Source organism: Gouania willdenowi, chromosome 18, assembly GCF_900634775.1.
Source record: "Gouania willdenowi chromosome 18, fGouWil2.1, whole genome shotgun sequence".
NCBI classification, from domain to species: Eukaryota; Metazoa; Chordata; class Actinopteri; order Blenniiformes; family Gobiesocidae; genus Gouania; species Gouania willdenowi.
Window position 1 is genome coordinate 107990 of NC_041061.1, and position 25114 is coordinate 133103.

General features: G+C 38.2%; 2 protein-coding genes across 2 annotated transcripts; one reads left to right on the top strand and one right to left on the bottom strand.

The window, feature by feature from the left end:
* Positions 1-400: 400 nt before the first annotated feature.
* On the bottom strand, positions 401-25095 carry LOC114480126 (tripartite motif-containing protein 2-like). The gene is made up of 15 exons (XM_028473979.1): positions 25066-25095; positions 23766-24056; positions 14914-16262; positions 13307-13455; positions 10945-11125; positions 10011-10273; positions 8570-8708; positions 7366-7551; positions 6069-6264; positions 5057-5160; positions 2935-3102; positions 2679-2847; positions 2530-2600; positions 2164-2304; positions 401-1174 (listed from the first exon to the last, which is right to left on the bottom strand). The coding sequence occupies exons 3-15, from the start codon at positions 15010-15012 to the stop codon at positions 1022-1024; spliced, it is 2019 nt and encodes a 672-aa protein (XP_028329780.1). The 5' UTR covers positions 15013-16262; positions 23766-24056; positions 25066-25095; the 3' UTR covers positions 401-1021.
* Positions 20430-23041, top strand: LOC114480133 (E3 ubiquitin/ISG15 ligase TRIM25-like). Its single transcript, XM_028473992.1, has one exon. The coding sequence runs from the start codon at positions 20430-20432 to the stop codon at positions 22083-22085; it is 1656 nt and encodes a 551-aa protein (XP_028329793.1). The 3' UTR covers positions 22086-23041.
* Positions 25096-25114: the final 19 nt, after the last annotated feature.

Consider the following 25114-nt stretch of genomic DNA (forward strand, 5'->3'; position numbering starts at 1 on the left):
CTTTGATGTTTTCTTTGAAGTTTCACCTGACTTCCATGTAAAAGTTCCAGCGAGTTTCATTTTGTCTTCTTTGAATAGTATAAGTTGAGAGTTCACTTATTCAAACAAGGTTTTTCAGGACATTTTTTATCTCCTGACATGTTTCAACTGTCAAGTGTCAGTCTTTGTCAGAGGAGTTCTACTGATCGCCTTTGATGTTTCCTTTGAAGTTTAACTTGACTTCCATGTAATCAAGTCAACTTTCCTGAAAAACATTATCTGAATAAATGAAACCTTAACATACTATTTAAAAAGAAGATAAAAAATAATCTTGCTGGAACTATAAACTAAAGTCAATTAAAACTTAAACTTCAAAGGAAACATTAAAGGAGATCAGCAAAACTTCTCTGACAAAGACTGGTATTTGACGGTCGAAACATATCAGAAGATAAAACATTCCTGAAAAACCTTGTCTGAATGAAGTAAACCTTAACTTAACATGATGCTCCACTGGTTGTTTGTGTACGTTTTACTGGAAAGACATTAAAGTGAAGTGTGTGAAGGTTCTTTCTGTTGAATCGGGTAGCTTAGTTGAAGAAAGTTGACATCAAGACGTTTCACCTCCCATCCAACAGGATTAGTTAGTTCTATATTAGGGTTCAGGTTTGGGGTTCAGAGGTCAGATTAAGGAATAGGAGATGAATAACATGACAATCTACAGACACATTCCTCACTTTCAAACCTAGAGTGACCCGTTAGTTGGTCCTCTTAGTGAAGTTCTCCACTGACCTCCTGATGTGGACGATGAACAGGGACATCATGAATTTTGTCGTTGCATAATTCGTAGTCACATGCACCTTTGATTACGATCCGCCTCCAAATCCAATAAAAACCTAAGGAGTCGTCACTCTCATCGTGGTCTTGGTCCGTCGGCTCCTCCCAGAGCTCCAGGCAGCGTTTCATGCACTAGTCGCTTTCAGTCGGAGAGTTTTATCACGGCCTTACTTTACTCCCCCCGTCCTCCCAAGCTCCGCCCTCTCCATCACTGCAGGTATCGGTAGACTTTAAAGCAGTGGTTTCCAGAGTCGGCCACCACCACGTGTCCATCCGAGGTCAGCGCGAGACCCTGAGGGCCGTACAGAGGATCAGCCGACGTGTTGATGTAGGACAGGAAGGAACCGCTGCCATCAAACACCTGGGGAGAGGGTTAGCATTTAGAAATAGCTTTTACAAACTCTAGCAGCTAAAACACTGCCTGGATGTTTGGGACTAGGATCATTCAGACCATGTCGGGGACTTTAGGTTGTATACAACAGGGGTTCTCAACCTTGGAGACTTTGAGCCCATTTTTGCTTATTTTTACCCTTTTTCTGCAACCACACCAAACTTGCAATATTTTAACCTATTTTCATCACTTTTTCTTGCCATATTGTCCACTCTAATTTGCCAGTTTTAACCAATTTCTGTGGTTTTTAAAATCCCATTTCACCACCTTTTCCACCATTTTTGGTCACTTTGAACCCATTTTATTTCTGATTAAAACAATGATTTACATCTTTAATATTACAATATATTATGGCCCAAATAACAGTAAACTTTATGCCACTTCATCTAATTTCACTGCCTTTTCTGCACATTTTTTTCCACTTTTAAGAATTTTTCAGCACTTTTTAACCACTTTTTCACCTAATGCCACATATGTTGCCCCGTTATTGTCACCTTTAACCACTTTTCAATACATTCCCAATTTTGAATGCCTTTATTTTGCTAGTTTAAACAAAATTACCATATTTTTTTTATTTTATTACCCACAATTTGTAACTTAAACCAATTTTAGTGGTTTTTAAAATCCCATTTCACCACTTTTTCCACTATTTTTTGTCACTTTGAATCCATTTTATTAGTGATTAAAACAAGGATTTCCATCTTTAAGATGACTATAATAATAATAATAAACATTCCTGGATAACAGTGGATATTATTCAGATGAATAAATAAATGTGGTTATCACAGATTCATAGAACAATGGACCATCATTTTACTGACTTTATGGATGGACCCCAAAAATCTCTCCCCTGCTATATAAAGATGAGTCTCCACAACCTTCATCATTCCTGTAAATGAACTCAGAGATGCTGAATAATAATATCATGTTAATGTCATTAACCGATAAATAAAGAACACCTGAATCCTGCTGTTGCCCCAGTCTGCCACGATGATGTTCCCGTTAACGTCCACAGCGACGCCGGTCGGGGCGTTAAACTGTCCGTTACCTTCACCGTTTGAGCCAAACTTCAGCACTAACTCACCTTCCAGAGTGAAAACCTGATTGACAGACGAAGAAGAAACCATCATCTCTTCATCAAAACTCTAGATTTAGATGATTCACCTCTTATCCAGGATGTTTTCAGGAGAAGGTGGCTTGAAAGTATGAATTACTGTAGATTTAAAGACTGATAACAGATATTTTTATAGTATATTCTGGTAGAAGCCAATGAAAGAAGTCTATAATAACCATAGAAACTTTGTAAAGTTTAAACAGTGCTGTACCTTGACTGAGTGGTTGTGGAAGTCAGTCACAATGATCTCATTGTTCTTATTCACCGCTGCAAAGTGGGGACCTTCAGAAGGAGACCAGAAGCATCAGAAACCATGACTCCACTGACAAAAGCTAAGATAATCCACACTTTTAACTCTACCAGCGAACTGTTTGTCTCCGTTTCCTCGGCTTCCAAACTTGGTGATGAGCTTCCCGGTCAACTGGAAGATAAAGACGGTGCAGGCCTTGTTGTCAACCACAATCACATGACCGTTGTGGTCCACCGACACTCCCTTCGGCCCCATCAGCCTCCCTGAGCCGAGCTTTGCCTGCCAGCCAACCAAACCAAAGATTAAGGTCTTTGTAGTCCTATCTATTATTATAACACACAGCCATGACGTCTAGAGGACACCAACCTTGAACTTTCCCTCAGAGGAGAAGATGCTGACCCACTTGTTGTCGTAATCGGCGATGATGATGTCACCGCTGGGATGCACGGCCACGCCCGTGGGACGCTGCAGCTGACCCGGAGAGCGTCCTCGCACGCCGAAGCGACTCCGAAACTCTCCCTCGTTGGAAAAAACCTGCAGAAAACCAACAAGCATCACTTTTTATACGGGAAGCGGCTAGGGACGCACATTCTGATGGCAAAGCAAAGGTCACAACTGCAGTGGTAGCCTGGTGGTTACAGTAGTGGGCTTAAAACCAGAGGATTTCAGGTTCAAACCCACTGTGGGACCTTGAGCAAGTCCCCTAGACTTACTGTAATTGCTTACAGGACTCTCTTGAAAAACATGTTATTAATCTCAATGAGACTTTCCTGGTTAAATAAAGGGAAAAAACAGTTTGTGTCCCAAATTTTGAAGTTCATTATGTTTGCTAATGACACGAACATATTTTGCTCTGGACAAGATATTAATAATTTCATTTCAATAGTGTAAAACTAATTGACAAAATGAGAAAAATGGAACCTCTTAAACCCCAGCCACTTAGTGGTTACAGATGATGTGACATTTTGGAAATACATGATACTGAGTGACAATAAATGATATTTTAAATACAGAAATCTGTAGTCCCAAAAAAAATAAAGATTTACATTTTACACCAAGTATCATTATCGAAGGCTATAAAAGCAGAAATAATTGAACTAATGTATGGACATCACCTGCAGCAAGTTTGGTGATAATAATAAACATTAGGCCAAAGATAAACATGTTTTTGTACAAAGAAGTTCAGGCTGAAGCTCACTTTGACACAACTTTACCAAAGTTTTCCACAAGTTTGAAAACAAGTGTGTAACTGTAATATGTCAGACAAATTGATTCCAATCATTGTTAATCTTATGTTTGACCACGAGATGTTGAAATTTGGCTTGAAATAAACACATTTGTTTTTATTCAGGTTTCTGCTGTGTCATGCGTAATGATATTTTCCGTTCCACTCTTTGGTGGTGTTACGCATGTGTGTTATTCAGCAATGCTTTGGCCAAGAATGATTGACACTGCGTTGTAAAGATCATAACCTGTAGAAATTGGTGATATCAAACACTATGGGAGTGGCTTTAGCTCTGGCCAATCAGAGCTGGGTAAATGAGGAACAGGCCATTTTACACACAAGCACTATGAGCCTCATTGGACAAATGTCTCGACTGTGAAATGGCTGGTAAGTGTAATAGTGGTATTTATCCAACCACACAATTTGGATTTATCAGAATACGGAGGTTTATTCACATTGGAGCAACTTTTGATAGGAAACAACAAAGATAAGACATCATTTGTCATCACTGCTGACTTTTTCCACTGTGAATTGGAATGGAATGATCTTGAGCAGAGTTTCTCAAATGGGGGTACGTGTACTCCTAGGGGTACGCAATGGCACTACAGGGGGTACTAGAGAGAGAATAGAAAATTAACAAATAAAGTGTTAGGCTTTGGTCCAGAAAATGATAAAAAGTATAGAAATAAATCTTTTCAAGAGCCACTAAATCAACGTTTTTCAATCCCATGTGGGGTCGCCTGAAATTTCAAAAAAATTTATAGATTTTTGCAATTTTTTGAATTATTATTCTTTTTTTTTAAGTCAAACATCACACAATCTTAAACAACTGTATCTCTATATACATTCACTTTGTAAAATATAAATGTAGTTCAACTAAAATGCAGAAAAAAATATCTGAGCTCAAACAAGATTAAAAACTCATTCTAGAAAAAAATATCGTCAGAAATTCTTGAAATAAAAATGGGGTGACAATCTAAAAAAGGTTGGAAACCACTGCACTAAATACTGTTTCTTTCCACTTATTTAAATATATACAGTATGTGTGTGTATAATGCTGTTTGGCTCAGATTAGCAGTTACTGCTTTAGTCCATAACATTGTTGGTTGTTAAAATCAACGTTTATTTTTTGTATTGTTTACTGTATGTTTGAATACAGTCAAAAACTAAAAAATATCATCATCTTGGAAAAAAATTTAAGATTGGAAGTGGAGGCGGAGCTCACCTGCACACACTGGTTGTTGCTGTGGAGGCGGAGCTTACCTGCACACACTGGTTGTTGCTGTCAGCGATGAGGATGTTGTCGTTGGAGGAGGCGGCCACTCCCTGTAGGTTGGTGAACTCTCCTTTGTTTCTGCCCTTCGTTCCTGAAACAGACACTAATCAGTGACCATGAAGGTCTAAAGCTTTTTAGGAGGTTTCACACCTTTAAACCGACCAGTGTGTTCAGGATGATAAGGTGTTGGGTTACACCTGGTACACAATCTTTGAATATCATTTATTAGTGAGGATGCAGTTAGCTCCTCCCACACCGTTTGTCTGATTTTGACAAATAAGAGATCAAAAAATTCAGAAAGTTTCTGAGATTTATGCTATGGCTTTTGTGATTTGTAACTTTTTAAACTTTTTTCAACCCATTTCAGCTTTTCCAACTTTTTTAACCCATTTCAACCTTATTGCTAATGTTCAGCTAATGCTAATGTGTGTTCAGGATGATAGGGTGTTAGTGAAGCTGGATGATACAGTTAGTCCCTCCCACACCGTTTGTCCCATTTTGACAAATAATTCATCACAAAATTCAGAACGTTTCTGAAATTTATCCTCTCGCTTTTATAATTTGTAACTTTTAAACTTTTTGACATATTAAATGTTTTCTTTCCCATTCATTTCTATTGGAAATTTCTGCTTTTTTCAACTTTTAACCCCTTCATTCCCAGCCGTTCTTTAACTGATTTTGACCTTTAACATGTTCAGCCACGACCTTCAACCTATTTCAACTTTTGCAATTTCACTTTCCACCTTGTTTTTTTTTTTTTTTTGTTTTGTTTTAATGCATATTTTGTTTTTCTCATTGAAATCTATTTTTTTATTTTTTTAATGACAAAAAGTGCATAAAACATAAAAGGATACAGAATTATACTGATAGTTATATTTATATCTATATATACTGTAGGTAGGTCTGGGGTTGTTGAAAAGATCTGAATTATACGTGTTAGTTTTATGAAGAGTGTCATGTTTTTTCAAAGGGGTCCTGAGGGTTAAAGGAGGGTCTCACCGATCTTGAAGATTAGGTCGTCCTCGATGGGGTTCTGGGTTTTGCGTCGCGGCGTTCCCAGAGCGCTGCTGGCTCTTTTGGAGCCCTTCTTCTTCTGGCCCGGAGACTTTCCTCGCCGCTTCAATCCCTCGGACGAGCCTGTGGATGGCGTCGCGTTGGCGGCAGAGTTTGTGGCTGTGGTGGTGGAAGGAGAAACCTGGAAGGAGAGAACACAGGTTCTAGTTAGGGGGGGTAGGGATTCAGGTTAGAGGGGGGACGATAAACCTCTTAAGACCCTTTTCACCGAAAATCACATACCTATAACAAATAAAGTTTTTTTAAACTTCTACATGACCTACATGGTTAATTTAATTTAATTTATGACATTTTTTAATGATAAAATTCACAAGATTAGAGATAAAATCAGCCACTCCCTGCCTTCACCTGGGCCTGCTGTACCATTAAATGTAAATAGGCCTAACCTAAACTGTTTCACACATATAGGACTTCAGGAACTTAACTCTATTATTTCATCCTCCAAACCATCGACCTGCCTTTCAGATCTGATCCCAACTAAGCTGCTTAAAGAAGTTGTTCCCCTGGTACAACTGTACCAAAGTTTTTCACAAGATTGGGAACAAGTGTGTAACTGTAATATGTCAGACACATTGATTCCAATCATTGTTAATCTCATGTTTGACCACTAGATGTTGCAATTTAGCTTGAAATAAACACATCCATTTTTATTCAGGTTTCCGCTGTGCCATGCTCTATGGTGCTGTTACGCATGTGTCCCCTTCCACTCTCTCATGTGTCTAGTTCAGCAATGCTTCGACCAATCAGAATGATTGACACTGCATTGTAAAGCCCAGTAGATAATGTTGATATCAAACACTATGGGAGTGGCTTTAGCTCTGGCCAATCAGAGCTGGGTAAAGGAGAGACTGGCCATTTTACGCACAAGCACTAAAAGTTCATTGGATGGATTTCATTACTGAGAAGTGATCAGATGTGCGTAATATCTATCTTATGACACGATTTGGATTTATAAAAATATAGAGTTTTATTCACATTGGAGCAACTTTTGTTAAAAAACAACAAAAATAAGACCATTTGTCATCATTGCTGATTTTTCCACTGTGAATCTAAGTTTATGGCGTTTTGGTACGTAACATACCTGACCTGTATATCAGTGGATTCAGCTCAGCCTGTAGGTTCATGTACGCTCTTGTTATAGAGATCTATGTTTATTTTGTATTTGGGGTTGAAGAGGTTAAGGTCAGCAACCCCTGCCTAGTCGGACATTAGATATACTCACCTCCACATCGGCCTCGGAGGGTTTGTTGACGGTCAGTCTGAAGGGACTTCCTTTGATGTGCTGGTCGTAGAGACGGAGCGCCAGAGAGAAGTCTCCCTCCTTGGGCACCGTGTAGACGAACTCGTACGTCCCGTTCTTGTGGTCGACCATCTCTCCGTCTACGATGCTGCCGTCTGGAGTGAAGATCTGCAACAAGAAGTCTCGATTAGTCATTTCTCTACGTCAGAGATGGGCAACTCTATCACAGCGGGGGCCACAAAAATGTGATTGTATCTGATCTGAGGGTCACATGATCAACATTCATGTCAGCATTTAGAATAATGACTAAGCTAAGCATTAATACAGTGTGAAAAAAATGGTTTGTCTTTGTGGTGTCAGTTTTGCCATTTTGTGTGTTCTTGTTGTAATTATGTGTATTTTTTCTGTCATTTTCTTCATTTATTTTGTCGATTTGTGCATTTTTGGGGTCACTTTCTGCATTTTTGTCGTTTTCTTATTTTCCTGTAATTTTGTACAATTTTGTGTGTCTTTGGAGCTGCTAATGTGTTGTTTTTGTAGTCATTGTGTTTCAGTGGATGTTGTGTCTGTCTTTGTCATTTTGTGTTTGTGTATTTTGTGCACTTTGCTGTTATTTTATGTGTTTTGGGAGTTATTTTGTTTATTATGCCAGGCTTTATATTCCTTCCAACTTCTTGAAATACAATTTTTGTTGATTTGTTTTGGGGAGAATGTGGCCCCCGGACCGGCAGTTGCCTATGTCTGCTCTACATTGTCAGAGTCTATACACCTGAATACTAGTGTACAATCATTATTCGGGAACTAAACCTGGTAAATGTGGAAAACATGTTCTCATGAAAAGATACATTTTGTTTATGTTTCCTCAAGGTTTAATTGCACTTCAACTTGTGGGCGGGGCCTCCTTCGGATAATGTTAGAAGTCTTGTCATTGGTCAGTTTCGAATGATGATCGGTTCCCAATTACAATTAGTGCATGCGCCGCGACCCGTCACCGTCACAGGCTGCAGGGTCATTTGGAAGTTGAATCGCAACCAAAACTTCAGGAAATGCAAACAAAATGTGTAGTTTCAAGAGAAAACATTTTTTTTAAATGAATAATGTTAGTTTTGTTTGCTAATCTTTTTTTTAAATTACAAATCCATTATTGTTGTTTGTACCTCCATACTCACGCAGCACAAATACCTACCTCTGCTGACAGAATGGCGTTCCCGTTCTTACACGCTCCTCCAGACTTGTCTCTGGTTACTATGGTAACAGATGCCGGATGTCCCACAATGCACTGCTCCAACCCGGTGCCCATGGCTTCGCTCTGACTGGCCACGGCGCTGTGGAACAGAGAAGTCACGCCCACTTCAGTTGACAGGATTTATGTTTATATGAAGATTTCAAAGATCTGTGGTTTCACTTTCGTTAGATCTGAAAAGATAAATATTCGTTAGTAGGGAACGTTCTAACGTATGTGCATAATGTAGGGTGACCATATGACCCGTTTTACCCTAAACATGTCCTCTTTCCATGTCTTGTGTTGGCTGTCTGGGAATATTTTACAAATTAATGGAACTGTGCTGGTTTCCCAGGGACCCTGAACGCATCTCAGGCAACACATTAATTCAAATAAACTTAACTCTAATGCTAACGTTATATTATATCTGAGAAACTCCAGGAGTTTCTGAAAGCTAGGCAGTTGTTCGTTAAAGCCAATGTGGTTTATTACGGTAACTTTACTCACACGTGATGGAAACATTAAAGACACTGCTTTATTCTGAAGAAATCATCACACACGAGGAAAAGAGAAAGAAAGAGATGAAAAGGTTATTTATTAAAGTGTATATTTAATGATTATGTACTGTTCTTTAAGCCTTGAGTTTTTTCTTATAGTTGTAATGTCTAGAAGAAGATGTTTCTCATTGTTTCAATAATTATTTATTTATTATATTGTAGTTTACCATTTCAAGGTAGATTCAAGAAAACGTGGAGTACTTTGAGTTTGAAGAGGTCGGCCCAGTGTCCTCTTTTTTGGAAATCCAAAAATTGTTCACCCTACATCAGACATAGGCAACTGACGGCCCTCGGTCTAATTTTATGTGGCCCCTAAAGTCAATGTAAAAAATGACAGAAAAATACACAAAACAAGAGCAAGAATACATTAAAAACACAAAGAATTACAACATTGCAGGAAACAACAGTAAAAGACAAGAGAAAAACACTGAAAATACTCCAAAAACACACTAAACTACAACAAAAATGAACAAAACAACAACAGTAATACACAAAATTACTCAGAAAAATATATAAAATTACAGAAAATGACAACAAAAGTACACAAAAAGACAAGACTTAAATTACCTCACCTTTTTCTGCCTTTCATTGTTCTGTCTGAGTCTGTGATTGGCTCCAATTACAAGGTGTGGGAGGGGCCAATACATGCTACTCTCATCTTGCGTTGCTTCATATGACTACTTTTAATTGGCTGATGTCTATTTATAGGTATGAAAACACATGTTTTGACCATGCTTGGTTCAGGCATGTTGGCTTTTTATTGATTTGGCCATTTTAATAATTAATTCAGTATTTTGCATCATTTTAAATAATGTCTAAGTGTGTGTGATGAGGTTCATGTTCCTCACCTGGTGGTGACAATGGTTCCCAGGTTGTGGATGGACTTCCTCAGCCCGTCCGTCTCCATGTCCAGGTCCAGCTGGTCGTTCTCCTCCGGCTGAGTGGTGGCCCCGGGCCCCATGGTGAGCTCTCGCAGCTTCTCCGACAGCTGGTGCTCCACCTGCAGACTGGCGGCGCTGGCCTCCTCCGTCAGAGCCTCCTCCGTCCTGGAGCACGACGCCTCCAGCTCCTCCTCTCCTCGCACCAGGCGCTCCATCTGGGCCTGGAGGACCTGGACAAATATTTTTTTTAACAATTTGAGCCCATTTTTGCCAATTTTTACCTTTTTTCTGTAACTCCACCAAACTCACCATATTTTAACCAATTTTCATCACTTTTTCTTGCCATATTTTTGCTCCTTTTAAAATAACAAAAAATGACACTAAAATCACAGAACTTGCTAATAAGCATAAAAAATGCACAAAACGACAACAAAAACACACAAAATGTCACATAATTACTTAATAAACACCCAAAATGACTCCAAAATAGACAAAACAACAACAAAAATACTGATAATGTGATAATGCCAATATTGACACTTTGAAACCTTTTTACCACTTTTTCTGTCTGTTTTTATCCACTCTTATTTGCAACTTTTAACCAATTTCTGTGGTTTTTAAAATCCCATTTCACCACCTTTTCCACCATTTTTAGTCACTTTGAACCATTTTATTATTATTAAGATGACTATAATAATAATAATAATAAACGTTCCTGGATAACAGTGGATATTATTCAGATGAATAAATAAATGTGGTTATCACAGATTCATAGAACAATGGACCATCATTTTACTGAATTTATGGATGGACCCTGGTCTCTGGAACCTTTATTTTGGCGGGTTGCAGCCTGAAGAAGGTCTAGAACCACACTGCGTTCCAGCAGAGGGGGAGAGCTCACCTTCTGCTTCAGTCCATACGTGACCTCCAGCTCCATGAGGAGGACGCTCTTCCGTACGTCCAGCTGCTTGTGAAGGTCTTCGAAGCTGGACTGGATGTCCTCCTCGATGGAGGCTCTCTGATTGGTCAGCTGCTGAAGGATCTCCTTGACGATGGAGAGCGAATCAGAAATCTGGACGACTCTGAAGGAAGGAGAACAAACTGATCACCACAGATGTGGTAGACACGTAGCTTAGCATTAGCTATGTGGCTAACCTGATATTCTCCAGATAATGATCATCAGAAAATGAAGAAGTTACAGTGAGGTGAAAGTCAACCTCTACGCTGACGATAACTTAGTGTTCCTTACATTAGCGGTGAAGCTATGACTGGTTAGAGCAGAACATTTTCAAAATAAAGGTTCCATTGTTCTATGAATCTGTGATAACCACATTTATTTATTCATCTGAATAATATCCACTGTTATCCAGGAACGTTTATTATTATTATTATAGTCATCTTAAAGATGGAAATCCTTGTTTTAATCACTAATAAAAATGGTGAAAAAGGTGGTGAAATGGGATTTTAAAGAGTTTGATTAAAAGTTGCCAATTAGAGTGGGCAAAAACGGGCCAAAAATATGGCAAAAAGGGTTCAAAGTGTTAATATTGGAACAATCAGTTTAAACGGTGGTGAATGTGGTTAAATTGGCAAAAAATGAATCATGAAATATAGTGAAAAAAGGTTAAAAGTGACAATAATGGGTCAACAATATGTGACATTAAACGTAAAAGTGATGGAAAGGGTTTATAAGTGCTGAACATGTCTGGAAAGATGAAAAAATGTGTAGAAAAGGCTTTGAAAAAGTGATTGTAAGACTGTTTACAGCACTGTTTTGTGTGAGGTTTACAATATTTTTTAATGCTCATGGTCTGATTAGCACGCTGCTGCAGTGTGTTACCGTAAGGTGTGCTAGAGGTTAGCTAAGGGGAAAAGGGAGAAGAAGAAGAGAAGGGGAAACATAAGTCGTCTGTGGTTTTTCAGAGCTTTCTGAATAAAAGCAGTTATGAGTAGAACCTGTGGATTTGGACTTATTTACCTCACACACCCACGTCGCTTACATGATGACAATAGGTTAAAATATGGTGAGTTTGGTGTAGTTGCAGATGAAAGAAAGGTTTTCTGCGTTTTATTTGGTCATTTCAGTATTTTTGTTGTTATTTTGTCTATTTCAGAGTCATTTTGGGTGTTTATGTTGTCATTTGGTTTTATTTTGTCTACTTTATAAGTAATTATGTGACATTTTGTGATTTGCTGTTGTTTTGTGCACTTTTTTTGTGCTTATTTGCATGTTCTGTGTAATTTATTGTTGCTATTTTTTGTATTTTCAAATCCTTTTGTGTTTTTTTTTACTTTTGTTTTGTTTGATTTCTTTTTTGTGCTCTGTGAAATTTTGTACTCTATGAATTGTGTGTATTTTAAAGTCATTTTGTGTGTTTTGGATTGGTTAAAAGGGTTCAAAGTGTCAATGTTTCAGTTTCAGTTTAGTTTATTTCAATAGGGGATAATGTAATTTAATAAAACACATGATTAAACATGTGTAAAGAAGTCAGAATTAACCAAGGAGGCTATTTTTCATCTGTTGTCCCCTGGCCATGATGTTAAAAAAGTAAATAAAATACATAAACTACATTAACACGACAAACATACATGATAGGAAAAACTAATCAAGTTCACACATTAGGGAAAAAACACTATTTACAGGATAAACAAAGCATACAAACATGACATCTCACAGTAAATGATGTCAGGTTCACCAGTAGGTGTGTGTGCTCTGCTGTTTAACACTCTCTGGCTCCTCTAACGGACCAGGCAGACTGACTGAAGGTGCTTTTACGTACACCTCTCACAGAGCCTCGAGTGACCCGCTTAACAGTAGCAACAATTAGTTTAAACTGGCAAATAATGGGCATGACAAATCGTAAATGTGGTTAAATTGGCAAAAATAATCTTGAAATCTGGTGAAAAGAGATTAAAAGTGACAATAATGGGTCAACATACTGTACGTGACATTGGGTGTAAAAGTGGTAGAAAGGGTTTATAAGTGCTGAACATGTCTGGAAAGTGTAATAATGTGCAGAAAAGTCATTGACGTGATGTAGAAGTGTCAGAAATGGGAGAAATGTAGCAAAAATACATTAAAAGGAGCAAAAATATGGAAAGAAAAAGTGATTAAAATAGTTTAAAATATTAATGTAGTTGCAGAAAAAGGGTAAACATAAGTCAAAATTGGCTCAAATTGTTAAAAATATTCTTAGTTTTGCCACCCCAATGTCGAGAACCCCTGGATCAGAGTATCACTGATAGATGTGAGTGTGTCCCACCTGTCCTTCGCGGCCCCCAGCCTCTCCTGTAAACAGCTCCTGTGGCCCTCCAGCTCCTGGCTGAGGGCCACCTGGGGGTGGTCCACGTGGTCCGGGGTGCAGTCCTCACACAGCGCACACTCACACACCGAACAGTACAGCTCTGCTACCTGAGGACACACCAGCTCACTGTCACAATGATGGATGGATGGATGGATGGATGGATGGATGGATGGATGGATGGATGGATGGATGGATGGATGGATGGATGGATGGATGGATGGATGGATGGATGGATGGATGAATATTTACCTTTCATCCAAATAAGCTCCTTTTGCACAATACAATACTTTTTGCCCCATTTTGTTCCATATTTTCACTATTTTTTTGCTACTTTTAACTGCTTTTAGTAACTTTTCACTCTGTTCTTGCCACGTTTCTGTCACTTTTGGACCATTTTTTGCTACATGTTATTAATTATTTTATCACTTTACTTATACTTTACTCATCACTGTTACGTGAAATCATACGCAGAGGGATGTTGTCATTGTAAATCTATTTCAACATTTGTAAAAGTGTTTGGCTATTTGTCTTTTTTTTTTTTTTTTTTAGATAATTATGTGTATTTGTTTTTATAATTGTTAATTTGTTGTGGCATTCGTAAAAGTTTTCAGCTAATTATGTAAATTAGTTTTTTAAAATGTAAATTTGTTGTGGTGTTTCTTAAAGTATTTTAGTATTTGTATATATTTTTAAGGATAATTATATTTTGTTTTCAAGATTGTAAAATTGTTGTGAAATTTGTAAAAGTGTAACTTTTTAGATAATGTAAATTTGTTTTCAAAAATAAATTTGTTGTGGTATTTGTAAATGTGAAATAAACCCTAATGTAGAGTGAAATAAACCCTAATGGAGAGTGAAATAAACCCTAATGGAGAGTGAAATAAACCCTAATGGAGAGTGAAATAAACACTAATGGAGAGTGAAATAAACACTAATGGAGAGTGAAATAAACACTAATGTAGAGTGAAATAACCCCTAATGTAGAGTGAAATAAACCCTAATGGAGAGTGAAATAAACCCTAATGGAGAGTGAAATAAACACTAATGGAGAGTGAAATAAACACTAATGTAGAGTGAAATAAACCCTAATGGAGAGTGAAATAAACCCTAATGGAGAGTGAAATAAACACTAATGGAGAGTGAAATAAACACTAATGTAGAGTGAAATAAACCCTAATGGAGAGTGAAATAAACCCTAATGGAGAGTGAAATAAACACTAATGTAGAGTGAAATAAACCCTAATGGAGAGTGAAATAAACACTAATGTAGAGTGAAATAAACACTAATGTAGAGTGAAATAAACCCTAATGGAGAGTGAAATAAACCCTAATGGAGAGTGAAATAAACACTAATGGAGAGTGAAATAAACCCTAATATAGAGTGAAATAAACCCTAATGGAGAGTGAAATAAACACTAATGGAGAGTGAAATAAACCCTAATGGAGAGTGAAATAAACACTAATGTAGAGTGAAATAACCCCTAATGTAGAGTGAAATAAACCCTAATGGAGAGTAAAATAAACCCTAATGGAGAGTGAAAGGGTGAATTTAGTTTTCGTCTCACCTTCCCTGCATGCTGCAGGCAGCTGTTTTTTGTAGGCGGAGCCTCCAGGACGGTGCACTCCTCGCTGCTGCTGTCTGGAGAGTGTTGGTGGGCCTCCATGGGCCGACCCGACCACAACCACGGGCGGTGAGGCTCCTAACTAAGCCCCTCCCTCTGTCTGGAGAAGGTCGATATGATTGGATCTACTCAGAACTTAGATTAACCAAACCTCATCCTGGAGTTAGTCAGAAGATCACAGTATCAGATAGTCCTGGATTACATTAACCCATGAAGATGGTCCAAACGTCCAAGGTTTGGTATTGTCTTTGAACTCAACTGGTGAAGATGGTTGTTTAAAATGTCCAGTTCAGACGGCTGCCTTGTCTTGTCTTCTCTTGTCTTGTCCTATCTTTTTGTATCATATCTTGTTTCGTCTTTAGTTATCTTGTTTTTTCTTTTCTTGTCTTGAGTTATTGTTGAGTATCTTGACTTGTCTTGTTTCTAGATATCTTTTCTCGTCTTGACTTATCGTATCTTGTCTTGTCTGTAGTTATTTTGTCTTGTCTTGAGTTATCTTATTGTATCTCATCTTGTTTTTTCTTTTCTTGAGTTAGCTTTCCTTGTCTTGAGTTATTGTCTAGTATCTTGACTTGTCTTAAGTTGTCTGGTCTTGAATTGTCGTTGAGTATCTTGACTTGTCTCGTTTCTAGTTATTTTTAATTGTCTTGAGTTATTGTATCATGTCTTGACTTATCGTAATGTCTTGTCTCAACTGTAGTTATTTTGTTTTGTCTTGAGTTATCTGATTTTATCTTAACTTGTTTTGTCTTTTTTTTTTAATTATCTTTCCTTGTCTTGAGTTATTGTATCATGTCTTGACTTATCTTGTCCTGTCTTAAGTTGTCTTATCTTGACTTATTGTGTCTCGTCTTGTCTAGTTATTTTGTCTTGAGTTATCGTCTAGTATCTTGACTTGTCTCATTTCTAGATATCTTTTCTTGTCTTGATTTATCGTAACGTCTTGTCTCGTCTGTAGTTATTTTGTCTTGTCTTGAGTTATCGTCTAGTATCTTGACTTGTCACGTTCTTCGATATCTATTCTCGTCTTGACTAATCGTATTTTGTCTTGTCTCGTCTGTAGTTATTTTTTTTAGTCTTGCGTTATCGTATCACATCTCTTCTTGTCTTGTCTTTAGTTACGTTGTCTTGTCTTGTGATATTGTGTATGGTCTCTGCTGCTGACTTCCTTGATGAGGACAGTCCTAAATATGATAAATTCCTGGTTGAATAACAGGAAAATCAGACTGGACGATGTGGAGCTAGCGATGCGTTTGTAGCGTCACGTGTTAGCGTTGGGTTCCCATCGTTATCTGTTGAGAAAAAAGACCAACAAATGAGCGACAAAACATTATGACCACATGATGATTGCTAGACAAAAATTAAAAAAAGCTGAGGGCAAATTGTTTTATTAAGCTGTGTGCTCTAGGGATAATATTTATCAAAGAGGTCTAAAACACCTTCAAGTTTTTATACCCGTCACCTGACAGAGGGGCGTGAAAATTGGTGGGTCACGGAATTAGTCAGATTGGTTAAAAATTGTGAAAACTTGTGATTGGACAGAATTGCAGGGCCGTGCAGAATTTACAGGGGTTGGCTGAATTTGCATTAATAGCTGCAATCGCAACATCACAAATTCCTGGAGGGTCTGATAAATACAAACAAACAAATAAAAAAAAAATTAAAAAAAAAATGACCCCAAAACACAGAAAACAACAGACTATATGACTGCAGAAGCATGCAAACAATAACAAAATCTGACAAAACAAAGTAACATAAGTGTACCCCAAAAACATCATTGTTATTGGTAAACAAATATTTTTGTTAAACCTGAACGCTGAAAATACCTTTGGTTTCTTTCATGTTATCATAAACTGCTTCTGCCAACACGTCAGGGGTCATAAAGTTATGTTCTTGTTCAATTGTTATAATCAACTAAGAAGTTATATTATTGGTAATCGGATGGTTTTGAGTAAAATCCCTTTGACGGTTTGTGGAGAAACGAAGAATGTAGGTCAAACATCTTCAAAGGGAGATGGAGAAGCAGAGGCAGCGGTTTCCATGGCAACGGATATTGAGGAGATGGGGGTGCAACAAAAAATTGGGGGGAATCCCTTTGATCCCAGAGTCCCAGACACTAGACAGTGTTGTGAGGGAGAACAGAACCAGAAGATCTGATCACAATGTGAAGGTGTTTTGGAGTTAATCTGATATCTGTTAAAATCTTTGGACTTCGTACTTCCTAATGCAGAAGTTTTTAACTTGTGGGTCGAGACATAAACGTTAGGTTTGGGATCCATCTTCAAAGATTCACACATTTTTTTTCCCAGGACAAATAATAAGAATAACTAGAATATTTGTTTTTCCTGAAGAAAATGCAAGTGAGGATGCAGGCGCTGGCCCACGTCACACTGCATTAGCTTAGCATTACTTAGCACTAGCATAAATTTGCATTAGCATTAGTATTAGCATTAACATTAGCTAGCACTCGTTAGCATTAGTATTAATCCGCATTCATTAACATAAGCATTAGTTTGCATTGGTATTAGTTAGCATTACCATACATTTGTATTAGCACTTGTATTAGTTAGCATTACATAAAATTAACCTAGCATTAGCACTAACCTAGCATCAGCACGAACCTAGCCTTAGCATTAGCCTAACAATAGCATTAGCATTAACATTAGCTTAGCATTAACATTAGCCTAGCATTAACACAAACCTAGTATTAACCTAACGTTACCATTAACCTAGCATAAGCACTAACCTAACCATGGCATTAGCCTAACATTACAACTAACCTAGCATTAGCCTAACGTTAGCATTAACCTAATGTTAACATTAATCTAGCATTAGCATTAGCCTAAAGTTAGCATTAACCTAGCATTCGCATTAGACTAACGTTAACATTAACATTAGCCCAATGTTAGCATTAACCTTGCATTGGCCTTAACCTAGCATTATCATTAACATAGCATTAGCCTAATGTTAGCATTGGCATTAACCTAGCATGCTTCTTTTTAATCCTATATTTTTAACAGTTAATGCTTGTTTTTAGTCCTGTCTTTTTAAAATATGTTTTGTATTACTGTTTTAACTCGTCCAATGTAGCACTTTGACATTTAGTGTCAAATATAAAGTGCATTACAAATAAAATGTATTATTGTTATCATTAGCAATAGCCTAACGTTAGCATTAGCCTAACATTGGCATTAGCCTAGCATTAGCTGAAAATTAGCAATAAGGTTGAAAAAGGTTTAAATTTGTTGAAAAAATTTAAAAATTACTAATTATAAAAGTGATAGCATAAATCTCTGGAACTTTCTGAACGTGTTAATAGCTTATTTATCAAAATCACTAATTATTTAACCTGTATAATAAACAGACAGAAATCACTAATTATTTAACCTGTATAATAAACACAGACAGAAATCACTAATTATTTAACCTGTATAATAAACACAGACAGAAATCACTAATTATTTAACCTGTATAATAAACAGACAGAAATCACTAATTATTTAACCTGTATAATAAACACAGACAGAAATCACTAATTATTTAACCTGTATAATAAACAGACAGAAATCACTAATTATTTAACCTGTATAATAAACACAGACAGAAATCACTAATTATTTAACCTGTATAATAAACAGACAGAAATCACTAATTATTTAACCTGTATAATAAACAGACAGAAATCACTAATTATTTAACCTGTATAATAAACAGACAGAAATCACTAATTATTTAACCTGTATAATAAACACAGACAGAAATCACTAATTATTTAACCTGTATAATAAACAGACAGAAATCACTAATTATTTAACCTGTATAATAAACACAGACAGAAATCACTAATTATTTAACCTGTATAATAAACACAGACAGAAATCACTAATTATTTAACCTGTATAATAAACACAGACAGAAATCACTAATTATTTAACCTGTATAATAAAATCATAAGAAGTAGAAAAGCGTCTAAATCAGATTTTTAGCCTCTCCACCATCTGTTAAATCAATATTAAAAGAATTCCCAAATATGCCCAAAAATTAGAAACATTTCACCTTGAAAATCAGAGGCTTTATTTACTAAACACAAGTTCAAGGACCTGCTGCACACACACTGACAGAGTGCAGATACCACAGTACAGTCACATTGATGTGGCTTTAAGGGTTTCTGTTTGTGAATTATTGATGAGGTTTATAGAGATTAGGTATCTCTGCTGATCCTTTAATCCTGTTTAAGGTCCTCCCCCCCAAAAACACACACACACACACACACACACACACACACCCACCACTGTCTCCGACTGTCACTGAAACTCAATGCTCTGGTATTGTCTTGTCTCTGGACCAATCAGCATCCTGTGTGTGTGTGTGTGTGTGTGTGTGTGTGTGTGTGTGTGTGTGTGTGTGTGTGTGTGTGTGTGTGTGTGCTGGTGCTGAAAATGCAAAGGTCAGTGTTGGTCCCACACAAGGCGTGATATGATTGGAAATGATAAAAACTATAGAAATCTATTCAGGAGCCACTAAATCAGTGTTTTTCAACCTCGGGGTCGGGACCCCATGTGGGGTCACCTGAAACAGATTCTTGAAATTTTTTAATTATTATTCTTTTTTTTTTTAATTAAAACAACACAATCTTAAATAACTGTATTTCTATAGTTTCACTAAATCTAGTTCAACTAAAATACAGTAAAAAAAAAAAAATATATATATATATATATATATATACATATATATATATGAGATCGAACATCATCAAGATCTAATTCTAGAAAAAAAGCGTCTTTGGGGTCGCCAGAAATTATTGATGAATGCGGTTATTTTTGCTTTACATGTACTTTTTTAAGAAAATAAATTAATCATAAATAAGTGGAAATAAATGAATATCATACAGTAACACTAATAGAGTGACCCACATGCACTAATATACTGTATGGGATAAAACATCAGCCCATGTGCATTTTGAGCCTTTTTTATTGTGTAAATACTATTACTGAAGCACATTCTAGTGTTGATTTATTCTATTTAATTTGTGTTTGTCAGGAACCTGTTTACACTATAAGTTGGGAATTGTTTTCTCTGTACTGTATATCTTATTTTAATCCCTTTAGAAACTGTTGGGCTGTTAAACTTCTATCATAATTCTGTTTGCTTTGTTTCTTTTAGGGTTTATTTTGTGTGATATTTACAGGTTGTTTAGAGCTAAATATCTTCCCTTTATGTTGATCTTTTACTCATTAAATTGAAAGTAATAATGCAGGAAAAACAGCAAACTGACCTTGACCTTAAATATGACCTTGAGTAGAGCTTCTCATAAATGTAAACATCAACGCGTAGAGCTGCTCAGAAACATTCCCTGGATTCCAGAGCAACATTCCGTCCCTGCTGCTGTGTGTAACTCAGACACACCCTCTTTCCTGTAAAACTGCAGTCAGACTGGGTTTTAAAGCAGTACAGGTGAGATGGCTCAGCTGCAGATAGAAAGCCTCTCGTGTTCCGTGTGTCTGGAGCTCCTGAAGGAACCAGTGAGCGTTCCCTGTGGACACAGCTACTGCAGGACGTGTATCGGCAGCGTCTGGAATGGAGAGAAGGAGAAGGACGTGTACAGCTGTCCTCAGTGCAGACAGAGGTTCACACCAAGGCCTGTCCTGATGAAAAACATAGTGCTGGCAGAGTTAGTGGACCAGTTAAAGGAGAGCAGACTCCAAGAAGCTGCAGGAGATCCCAGCTTTGCTGCAGCTGAAGATGTGGCCTGTGACGTCTGCACGGAGAGGAAACTGAAAGCCGTCAAGTCCTGTTTGACCTGTGTGACGTCGTACTGCGAGAAACATCTTCAGAGACACAATGAAGTCACTCCTTCAAAGAGGCACAGACTAGTGGATCCCTCCAAGAAGCTCCAGGAGAACATCTGCTCTCGTCACGATGAGGTGATGAAGATGTTCTGTCGCACTGATCAGCAGGGTATCTGTATTCTCTGCTCCATGGAGGAACATAAAGGCCACCACATGGTTTCAGCTGCAGCAGAACACACTGAGAGGCAGAGAGAGCTGCAGGAGAGTCGAGCTGACATCCACAAGAACATCCAGGACAGAGAGAAAGATGTGGAGCTGCTTAAACAGCAGGTGGAGAACATCAACCTCTCTGCTGATCACACAGTGAAGCACAGTCAGCAGATCATCACTGAGCTGATCCGTGTCCTCCACAGAAGAAGCTCTGAGCTGGAGAAGGAGGTCCGATCCAAGCAGCACGCTGAGGTGAGCTTGGTGCGAGTGCTTCAGGAGAAGCTGGAGCAGGAGATCAGTGAGCTGAAGAAGAGAGACGCTGAGCTGCAGCAGATCTCCACCACTGAGGACCACATCCAGTTTGTCCTCAGCTACAGCTCCCTGTCAGCGCCCAGTGTGTCCACACACTCCTCCATCACACACACACATCCTCACAGCTGCTTCCAGGAGCTCACAGAGCATCTCCATACCATCCTGATGGAGGACTGGACCAAAGTCTGTGGGACTATGGAGAGAGTGAAGGTTCCACAGCTGCCAGAGCCCACGAGCAGAGCTGGATTCTTAGAGTATTCACAGGAAATCACTCTGGATCCAAACACAGCTCACACACACCTCAGATTATCAGAAGGAAACAGAAAAGTAACATTAATGAGAGAAGATCAGCATCATCATCATCATCAGGACAGGTTCATCAGGTGTCCACAGGTCCTGAGTAGAGAGAGTCTGACTGGACGCTGCTACTGGGAGGTGGAGGTGGTGAGGGGAGGGGTCGGTGTAGTCGTGGCCTATGAGAGCATCAGCAGAGACTGGGGAGGGAGAGACTGTGTGTTTGGATACAACCACAAGTCATGGAGGCTGCAGTGCACGCACAATAAATACACGTTCTACCACAGGAGGGTCTCCACTGAGGTCCCGGGACCACGCTCCTCCAGGGTGGGGGTCTACGTGGACCACAGAGGAGGGTCTCTGAGCTTCTACAGCGTGGGTGACACCATGACTCTGCTCCACAGAGTGAAGACCACCTTCACTGAGCCGCTCCACATGGGACTGAGTCTGAACCATGAAGGAGACACAGCTGAGGTGTGTGCAAGTAACCAGGAATGGACTAAATTATAATTGTAATCGCATAATTCATCATTCATTACAATTATGTAATGTATTTGGCAATTGAACATTGCCATACATTGTTCTTGTTGGAGTTCTTATTATTTTTCTTCTGCAACTCTTTTATCGTGGAGCTCCTCCTATAGGAGCACTAATGACACGTATGTCATCTCATAGGGACAATGTCAAGGATGTGCATATCCATATCTCTTATTTTTATTTTCTACCAACGTGATTAAATTCCCAGAAGCCAAAACGTAAATATGAAGAAAAAAGAACTATTTGCATCGGTCACTCGATCAATGATGTCGTAAAACGAGCAGTGAGAAATAGACGTGGGAGGGGGGGCAGAGCGGGAGCCCGAACCGCTAACAATGCGTTTGTTGTGTTTTCTCTGTAGCACAGAGCGCGTATGGATGTGTGAGATAACGGCTAAAAAAAACAGGCTCCGCATGGAAACACTTTCTACTGACGTTTGACAAACTTTCAGGCTATATTTTAACTGGGCAGAAGCTAATTAACGTTAGCACACAGGCTAATCACAGTTAGCATGCTAACGTTAGCTTCTCTTTTATATTCCGCACTGATGTTATGCACACGTGAAAAGGTGTATTTTATTCTGGGTGTTTTTAACGTGATGTTTACTACCTGCTGATGATCTCAAAGCTTTACGTTGTTTTCAGTAACAGGAGGAAATCAGATCTTTTCTCTTGATGCCTGAACATGTTATTATTGACATCTGAAATCAGAGTAATCAGATTACAGTACTCAGATTGAGTCATGTAAGGGATTATGTTACAAATTGTTGCAGTTCAACCAGTGATCATGTAATCTTGTGACTGTTTACTGTTGTATAGTACCAGTAGGTGTTACGATTCAACTGGTGATCATATTATCTTGTGACTGGTTTCTGACTCACTGAGCACTCAAACCAGTTTGGGTTCATGGTTCGTCTTGTCGTCATTATATCTTGGGACTAGTTTGACCAGTTGGTGTTATGGATCAACTGGTTATCATGTCATCTTGTGACTTGTTTGAAAAAGACTCAAATAAACACATGCAGAGATGTCATCTGGGCTGTCCTTTCATTGGTTTTGTAAGAACCAGCAATAGAACCAGTTATGAAACCAGTTATAGAACCAGGGGGAGAACCAGCTATAGAACCAGTTATAGAACCAGGAGGAGAACCAGTTATATGACCAGTTATTGAACCAGGAGGAGAACCAGTTATAGAACCAGCTATAGTAATAGAACCAGTTATTGGAACCAGGAGGAGAACCAGTAATAGAACCAGCTATTGTAATAGAACCAGTTCTTGAACCAGGAGGAGAACCAGTTATAGAACCAGCTATAGTAATAGAACCAGTTATAGAACCAGTTATAGGAACCAGGAGGAGAACCATTTATAGAACCAGTTATAGAACCAGCTATAGAACAGTAATAGAACCAGCTATGAGAACCAGCTATAGAACCAGTTATAGAACAAGTAATAGAACCAGGATCAGCCTGCGTCAGTATGTACTACTGCAGGAAAAACCAGTTCTCGCTGTTTTACTGACAGACAGGCCTCACACACACACACACACACACACACACACACACACACACACACACACACACACACACACACACACACACACACACACACACACACACACACACACACACACACACACACACACACTCTCTCACCGTGCTGTCGCCGTCTGTTTTCCATCCTGAATCCTTCGCATCATGGCATCGTCTTCCTCCTCTTCTCCTCCTCCTCCTCCTCATCATCATCATCATCATCGTCACGGCAACAGCAGCAGCAGCAGCATCACTGACGGAGAAAGGAGGGGGGAGGGGAGGCAGGAGGGCTCCCATTGGTGGGCTTTGTCTGTCAGTCAGTGTTGATGCTGTAGGCGGGGCGCCGTCTCTGTCCTGCTCAGTGATTGGCTGTGATTGAATCCCCCCCAAACACAATATAAAACAAAACAATGCCTGTAAAATATATTGAATCATTAGTAATGTTATATTGTGAAAGAGAAAGTAAAAAATTACAAGTATGTTTTTGACAACAAAAATACACAAACATGGCAACAAAAATGTTTGTCAACAAAATTACACAAAAATGACAAATATATATATATATATATATATATAGGTCAACAAAAATACACAAAAATTACAACAAAATCACACAAAAATGACAACAAAAATACACAAAAACCAACACAAATATAGAACAACAAAAATACACAAACATGACAACAAATACAAAAAATATATATATAGGTCGACAAAAATTAATAAAGTTTATCAAACCTAATCTAATTATGCCTGTGAAATACATTTCATTATTAGCTTAAATAAGCATAAAATAAGGTTGAAAAGAAGTTAAAAGTGACAATAATGAAAAAGGTTTATTATTATCTATCGATACATTTTCAGACCCACTTATTCCTATTTGTCAGGGTCGAGGGGATTATTATTATTAATTATTATTATTATAAGTGCGGAAAATGTCTTGAAAGTGGAAAAAAATGTGCATTTGTCAGAATTAAATGGGAGCAATGCATCAAAAATATATTAAAAAGAGCAAAAATTTGGCAAGAAAAAGTGATGAAAATAGGTTAAAATATTACAAGTTTGGTGTAGTTGCAGAAAAAGGTTAAAAATAAACAAAAATGGGCTGCAATTTTTACAAAAATATTCTTAGTTTATTTTAAGGGAACTGGCGACCCCTCCTAGTGTCTAGCGCCCTCAATTGGGGTCCTGACCCCAGGTTTGAGAAGCCCTGGTTTAGATCATAAAGTGAAATGCTACAATGCTACAGCTGTGATTACACGTGCGACACTTTGCGCTAAAAAACACCGACTAAACGTTTGAATTATCAATGAATACAGCTTTATATCCGGTAAAGTTTACTAGTCTAGACTTTACATCACACCGCGGTGTATTTATTAATGAACTTCTGAGTGAAACACTGTTTTTAACACTCCTGACTCACGGTGGGATGATGCTGCAGCTCCACTTCCGGTGGGCAGGGGGCACTGTTT

Bases quoted from the DNA above. Each gene is read 5' to 3' on its own strand.
- LOC114480126 (XM_028473979.1), bottom strand. From the start codon at position 15,012: ATGGAGGCCCACCAACACTCTCCAGACAGCAGCAGCGAGGAGTGCACC. The intron at 8,709-10,010 runs GTGAGGAACATG...TCTGTTCCACAG, and splicing joins GGAACCATTGTCACCACCAG to CGCCGTGGCCAGTCAGAGCG. The intron at 7,552-8,569 runs GTAGGTATTTGT...TTCTTGTTGCAG, and splicing joins ACGCCATTCTGTCAGCAGAG to ATCTTCACTCCAGACGGCAG.
- LOC114480133 (XM_028473992.1), top strand. From the start codon at position 20,430: ATGGCTCAGCTGCAGATAGAAAGCCTCTCGTGTTCCGTGTGTCTGGAG.